The sequence below is a fragment of the Ceratotherium simum genome, chromosome 39 (genome assembly GCF_057802395.1).
Source record: "Ceratotherium simum simum isolate JZ-2026a chromosome 39, ASM5780239v1, whole genome shotgun sequence".
In the NCBI taxonomy this organism is placed as follows: Eukaryota; Metazoa; Chordata; class Mammalia; order Perissodactyla; family Rhinocerotidae; genus Ceratotherium; species Ceratotherium simum.
This window is the reverse complement of record NC_141938.1, coordinates 8,132,636-8,140,657: the sequence shown is the minus strand read 5'-3', so window position 1 is coordinate 8,140,657 and position 8,022 is coordinate 8,132,636. Positions and strand designations below refer to the sequence as shown.

The 8,022-nt window shown below is 37.8% G+C and overlaps 1 protein-coding gene across 1 annotated transcript; it reads right to left on the bottom strand.

The window, feature by feature from the left end:
• Positions 1 to 3,859: 3,859 nt before the first annotated feature.
• On the bottom strand, positions 3,860 to 4,796 carry LOC101391591 (olfactory receptor 7E178-like). Its single transcript, XM_004434175.2, has one exon. It carries the CDS (start codon positions 4,745 to 4,747, stop codon positions 3,860 to 3,862), a length of 888 nt encoding a protein of 295 aa, XP_004434232.1. The 5' UTR covers positions 4,748 to 4,796.
• Positions 4,797 to 8,022: the final 3,226 nt, after the last annotated feature.

Sequence of the window (8,022 nt, the reverse complement as noted above, 5' to 3'; positions counted from 1 at the left end):
TGTCCTGCCTCAGTGAGAGAGATGCCAATGGGAGCTGGAACCAATGTGGGAGGAAGCAGAACTCTGAATGGGAGTTCTTGGATCCCCATCAGAACGAAGACATTAACTTCATAGGCCTCTGAGCTGAAACTGCATATTGGTGCCTTCCCATCTGGCTACCACAACTGCCCTACCTATCCTGATGATAAAGAAACAATGCTCTCCCAGTCTCTCCTGTTTCGAGTATTTCCAAGTGCACTCACTGGACTGCACTGCCTCAATGCTGGGACGTGACAAAGGAATGAGGATCCGTTGTCCTTCCCATGCCTGGTGAGTGATGAAGGCTCAGGTTTGGTTCTCAGGACTGGCAGGAAGACAGAGACAGGCACAGACCCCTGGATGCATACAATAACCCTGGGAAGAGAAGACACACACACAGATCCAACTGTACTGAGACCAGCAAACTGAAAAGTTAGACGGCACAGGCTGATTATTTACAGCTGTGTGGGCTTGAGAGTTCAATGCACAGAGCTTATAATTAGTCAAGTTGGTCCATGTGATTCCAATCTCTGAGGTTTTGTTAAGATTAATAGAACAGGTCATATGAAAAGTAAATGTCCTTTGTAGGATCTGAGGACTTCCACTTCTCAGGAGGAATCTCTCCTGTACTCCTCTTTCTGACTTTCAAGTTTCATACACCTTAATAAGAAATTCAGACTTATTTTTTAAATTAACATACATCAACATGTGAATTCATTGTCAAATGCATTCAAATGACCACGTAATTTAGGGAGGATTAGTTTTTCTATATCAAGAATCTGATAGTATTTCCATTTTGCCAGTTAACATTCGTACCTCTAAGGACAACACTTATTTTACTGTTATAGAAAGAACACTTAATATGAGATCTACCTTCTCAACAGTTTCTGAAGTGTTCATATGTTATTTTTGACAACAAGACAATGTTGTACAGCAGATCTCTAGAATTTATTCACCTTGCTTGACTAAAACTTTATGCCCTTTAATTAGTAACTCTCCATTTCCCCCTCCCACCAGCCCCTGGCAGCCACCATTCCACCCTATGAGTCTATGAATATAAAAATTTTAGACACATCATGCAAGTGGAATCATGCGGTATTTGTCTTTCTGTGATTGGCTTATTTCACTTAGCATAATATCTTTAAGGTTCATCCATGATGTTGCAAATGGCAGGATTTCCTTCAGGGTGAAGAGTATTCCACTATCCCTTTATCTCTCAATGGATATTTAGATTGTTCCCAGATCTTTGCTGTTTTGAATAGCGCTGCAATGAACATAGGAGTGCTACTGTATCTTTAAGATCTTGATTTTAATTTTTGGAGGGTAAATACCAAGAAATGGAATTGCTGGGAAATCAGTAGTTCTATTTTTTTAATTTTCTAAGAAACCTCCATACTTTTTTCCGTAGTGGCTACCACATTTTTTATTTACATCAACAGTATGCAAGAGTTCCAATTTCTCCACTTCCTTGCCAACACTTGTTGTCTTTTGTTCTTTATATGGTAGCCATCCTGACTGGAGTGAAGTGAGATCTCAGTGTGGTTTTGATTTGCATTTCTCTGGTGAATAGTGATCTTGAGCACCTTTTCGTATACCTGTCAGTCATTTGTATGTCATGGCTGGAGAAATCTCTATCTAAATCCTTCACCCAATTTTTAATCAGGTTATTAGTTTTTTAACTATTGATTTGTAGGGGTTTCTTATATATTTTGGAAATTTACCATTATCAAGCATATGGTTTGCAAATGTTTTCTTCTATTCCATACGTGCGTTGTCACTGATGAGGTATCTGGAGTGCACTCAGCTGCTACAGATCTCAAATTTTTGCAGAGATCTAGGTGGAGTTTTGACTTAAAATCACATACCCTCTCTATTATCTGTGATGCCTCCCTCGTATCAAGGATAGTAGCACCACTGCTAGACAGTTACTGTGGCTCTTTGGGGGATATTTCCATTGAGTCTCCCCGCTCATTCATAGTGTTAATCAATAGTAGCACTCATTCTAAATGCTGAAGTTTAAAAAGGAAAAAGCAAGCACAACCTCTGGGGAAAAGTGAGATGTCAGAGATGACATTACTGTACTAGTCAGGGATTTCCAGAGAAACAGAACCCACAGGGTATGTATTTCTTTATTTACAGAGAGATTTATTTTAAGAAATTTGCTCATGTGATTGTGGAGGCTTAATGAGTCCAAATTTTGCAGGGTAGGCCAGCAGAGTGAAGATTCAGAGAAGAGTCACAGTTCAAGTCCACAGGCAGACCACTGGCAGGATTTCTTCTTCCTCCAGTAGGTCAGTCTTTGTTCTATTGAGGACTGCAACTGGTTGGAGAAGGACCACCCATATTACAGAGTCATCTGCTTTACTCAAAGTACACTGATCTAAATGTTAATCTCAGCCAAAAAACACTTTCACAGAAACATCCAGAATAATGTTTGACCAAATATCTAGGCACCATAACCCAGGCAAGTTGACACGTAGTTAACCATCACAATTACCTTGGCAAATTCCAAGAGCTTTTGCCCATTACTTTGGTTTTCAGAAATGGAGACACGGCCTGTTCATTGTTCCAGAGTAGACCAGACCCAAACTGTCTCATATCAGCTCACAAAAACCAAGGGATCAAAACACTAATTTAGTCATTTTTAGTGGGAAGCATCTCTTCTCATGGGCTGGTAGAGCTTCATCCCCTGTAAAAGGCATTCCCTTCTCAAGGATCAAAGTTCCTGATCAGGGAAGTTGGTAGATGATTGGGTGTAGTAGCAAAAGGCCAAGTAAATTAAACTAGTTGGTAGACAGTTTTTCAGAGAGCCCTAGATCACTGCCTCAGAAACTCTGTGACATCCCTAAGGGAAAGATGGATACTCATACAGTGGATGCAGATCAGAGCCCAAAGACAGATTTGTCAGGACAAGAGACAAGGAAGAATAGCTTCAAAATGAAGTCCTAAAGATACCATTACTAGTGAAAGCAAATAGCTATGCTCTGCTGAAGTAAAGTATATAAGGGTGAGTTTGCAGCAAGGTGAAAATATCTTTTTAACCACACAGATGAATAGTTGCATGGTATGGAGGGAGAATATATGTAAAGAAATATCAAGAATGGTGGGGAAAATCACAGTGCCTGTTGTGAGGATGAGCTTTTTCATATCATCCCTTTTGTGAGCTAGGAGGACAGTGAGAACTTCAGTATCTGCTCATGAGCAGTAGAAGATCCATACATGCTAGTCATCTTTGAACAAAACATATGAGTAGATCAGTAGTTCATGACCTTGGTTATACATGATAAACAATTGGTATGATTTTCAAATTCTCATGCTAAGGCTACACCTCAGTCCAATTCAATTTTAATCTGTGGTGAGAAGCAATCATCAATATTTTTAAAGATCCCCAGGTGACCCCTATAGGAAGCCAAATTTGAGGGCCAATTACATGCATCCTTACACATAGCATGCATAGACAGATCTGAAAGACGCAAGAGTTGCATGGACAACAGACATGAATTTTTTAAAGGGTTGAGGATTGTAATTATTTAAAAGAAAAGGGTTGCACATTTCTCTAGGATTCTTGGGAGAGGGATGAGAAATAAAGAAGGCTCTAGAGCTGTAACATGATTCAATCATGCACTGATTATAATGAGGACAGGAACTCACAATACTCCCTCAATCCCATTGTAGATATACCAAGTGAAGGCATATTCAGATATGAAAGATTGAGGGGATCAAAAGGCACAATAGACACAAAAATTATGAAACCAAATGGGCAGGATTTTGAATTCCAGGTGTTTGGTTTTGCATGATTTTCCAACCTACACAATTGAAAAAGAAGGCATAGGTATTAAGATTAGGCTGTTCTTCTGAGGAGCTTCTGCATGGCCCTCTTGATGTCTCTATTCCTCAGGCTATACATGAAGGGGTTCAGCATGGGGGTGACCACGTTGTACATCACTGAGGCCACAGCATTCTTCCTGGGGGAATTTGAAACAGCAGAACTGAGGTACACCCCGAGGGCTGATCCATAAAATAAGCAAACAACTGACAGATGAGAGCCACAGGTGGAGAAGGCTTTGTACTTCCCACCTGTTGATGAGACTCTCAGAATGGAGGAAACAATTCGAGTATAAGAGAAAAGGATCCCTGTGAGTGGAACACCACCAAGGATAGCACCAAGAAAATAGATTAATATGTTATTGGTGGAGGAGTCAGAACAGGCAAGGTGGAATAACTGAGAAGGCTCACAGAAGAAATGAGGGATTTCCACATCCATGAAGAAGATAAGTTGTGACACCATCAAACTGTGCAGATGAGAGTACAAAAAGCTGATGAAAAAAGACACCAAAACCAGCAGGCCACTGAGGCGTGGGTTCATGATGACTGAGTAGTGCAAGGGGTGACAGATGGCCACAAACCGGTCATAGGCCATCACAGTCAGGAGTAGACTGTCCAAACATCCAAAAAGAGTAACAATAGACATCTGAGTCAGGCAACCCCCATAGGAGATGACTCTGCTGTGAGTTTGGATGTCTACCATCATCTTGGGGATTGTGGTGGAGGTGAAACCAACGTCAGCCAAGGACGGGTTAGAGAGGAAGAAGTACATGGGGGTGTGGAGATGGGAGTCAGAGCTGATGGTCAGGATGATGAGCAGGTTCCCCAACGTGGTGACCAGGTACATGGACAGGAACAGCCCAAAGAGCAAAGGCTGAAGTTCTGGATCATCTGAGAGTCCCATGAGGAAAAATTTTAAGACACGTGTAAAATTTTGTGTTTCTACGTAGCTTGGACACCTTTGAAAAATAAGAGAGGGTTGGAAAAAAGGAAACAAGTAAATGGACACCCAGCACTGTGTCCATGTTTTGGATTCAAGCAACTAACTTGTACGGTCACACACCCCAGAACCTTCGCAATATTTCTCATTGTCTCAAATTCAACGTTCTGAGAACTGTTTTATCATTGGTTTCTGTGTTATTCACCTCCTTCTATACACTCTTTACTTTAGAGACACTCACCTGAAGAATGTTATACGAACAAGGACATTTGGAGATAAGAAATCCATGAACACCATAAAATACAGACTACTTTTTAAAAGAAATTTACTGAACAAGAAACATTCTTCTCCCACTAAGAAAAGAAAATTAACCTGATTAAAGGACACTTAGAAGTGTTCTTATGTTTTTCAGATACAATGCAAGAAATTCTTTTGTTTTGAATATTGATAAACCTTATAATTGCTAAAACTACAATACCTGGATTCTAAATTAAAGTCAAATATTCATAATGAGAGAGTCTTATTTAATGTGCCAGTATTCTTCTGGGTTTTCATCATTCATCATTTCATCATTCATCATCAATCCAAAAACTTCTCATCATAAGGAAAGAAACTCATTTTTCCTTTCTTTTTTTTTTTTTTTTTATATGAGATGGTAGATGTTAACTAAACATATTGTGGTAATCGTTTCAAACTATATGTAAGTCAAGTTATTATGCTGCACACCTTACACAGGGCTCTATGTCAATTATATCTCAATAAAACTGGGGAAAAAATCTTTTCAAATCTAACTCTCACCTTTGGCTGGTAGACTTCAAATTTTGATAAATATATTTTGGTAAATGAACAAAATCATACAGCATCATTGACCCCATAGATGGCATTAGTGTACAGTGCACTTCTCAATCACTCAACAATAATTAACTTTTAAAGAAGCAGTTTCTTTCAATTTCTCATCTTATTCAGGATTATATACCAAATCCGTAACCTTAGGGAAACATCTGATGTTTGACACTCCTCTTTGTTTTTTTGGTCTCCATTTTATAGTGGCTTGGTAAAAGTGCTTACATGTAATTTTTATCCTAAACATTTGGGAATGCTATGTCCTCCTCAAATCCATCTCTCTTATTTACATTTGAGAAATTTAGCACCATGGGAGTTCCCAAAAGCAGGTCTGAAGCCCAGCCTTTTTATGCCTACTTGACTTCAATCTGTACTGAAACAGGGAGGATTCTCCATAAACCAATTTGCCCTTAAATCAATTCTCTTTAAATACACTTTTCCTTAAATCAACTCCCTAAAGGCAACCCTGATCTTCATTTTCCTTGACAGGTCACACTATCAGTTAATTTGGGGAAAATGCAAAAGAGAAAGGGACAGAGATGGATATATCAAACACCTGGAAAGTTTTCACTTCGGTAAAATGGAGAAAATGATTGAACTTACCACACAGGGCTGTTTTAAGAAATTAAATTAAATTAAACATAACGTGTTCAGACCCATGGTTCTCAATCCCAGTTGGTTATTGTATTTCCTATATAAAATATACCACTGCCCTGGCCACAGACTAGAACCAATTAAATAGTAATCTCTATACACGTGGTTCTTAGTGATCCTAACACACAGCCAGGGTCAAGAACAACACGTTAGAATATTGCCAGGCACTGAGAAAATGTTCAGTTAGTATTACCTATTATTACTATAATTTATACCTAACATCTATATTAAAAACATAAAAATTTAATAATATTACTAAATATATATAATTACATATAATATAGTAATATTAATAAAATTAACTCATGTTTTATAGAGTTTGAAATATTTTAAATATTACAGATAAAACTGAGTTTTATTTAAATCCCTGCATGATTCCATTGCTCTGAACACCTGTCCCCCAAAACAACCACTGTCACTAATTTCGCATGTATATTTTCATGTCATTGTTTCCATAATGTTAGCATTTATTTATGTATTTGTAAAGGTTTTTCTTGAAAATTTATCTAAATAGCATATTACTACACATAATGTATCTAAATGTCTCTTATTTACTACATCATCATGTTTAATACTAGATATAATACTTTAAATGACACATAGAATTACCGAGGAATGAACTTCATTTTATTTATCAATTCCTTATTTCAACAATCCTATGAAAATTCTTTTGCCTCATAGATTTCATACACATGAGAATTTCCACATGATATGTGCATGGAGGGCAGTTGTTTTTGTTGTAAAAATCAGTCAGTTAATTTACTATTTATTGCCTACACTTGTTTTCCCAACAGAAAAATCAGTTGCTATCAACTACATACTATTATTAAGGTATAGAATCAGATATATTCTCAAGTATCTAACTTGATATTTCCATGGTAGTGATTCCTTGATAGTCATTCCATGATCACTCCATAGGAAAATTCACATCTTAGATGGGGAATAATATTTCCACATTTTAGATTTTCAATTTTGGTTGTAAAGTAGATTATTATTAATAGAAAATCCTATAATCCACCATATTAGCGCTGTAAGCACCCCTAAAACCACTGGTTCATCACCCTAATTCACAAAAGTGTGTGTAAATCCTTCAACTCTCTGTCCTGGTGTTCCTGATCTGGAAATGAAGAGAACAACAGCCATCTCTAGAGATGTGTGGAATCCAAGGGAGGGGGAACTTAAGAAATATGTGTTATTGTTTTGTAGCGGGAATTGGAATCACTACAGGAACAGTGGGTTTATTGATGAAATGCAACCCTAAGAAAGTTTTAATAACCTTTTATTTGATTATATGGCAGAGAATCTAAAGGCTTCTGGTCTCAGGGCACTAAAAATCCTAAAATGTGTCTCAGCACACACAACAAAATGCACTTTCCTGTTCTCACCTTGCCTCTTTTTTTTTCACATTTATGAAAATCATTATGACAGGTTTTGAATAATTGAATGTTGTAGATACTATTAAATGGAAAATAATAGATATTATTGAATGTCTATCACATGCACAAAAGAAGTACAAATTTATCTTATCTTCCTCTGGGACACCCCTGAAGTGGATGAAGGCACAGGCCAGAAAGCTTCAGTTGTAAGAGCTATAATGTCTATGCTATGTTTCTCTAAATAAAAAAGAGTCTACTAAATGTCTAGCATATTTTGGGGGGGGGGGTTTGTTTGTTGTTGTTGCCTACTCTGTGCCAAAGACGATGTAATATATGGGGAACCAGAGGTGAATGTGACTCAGTCAT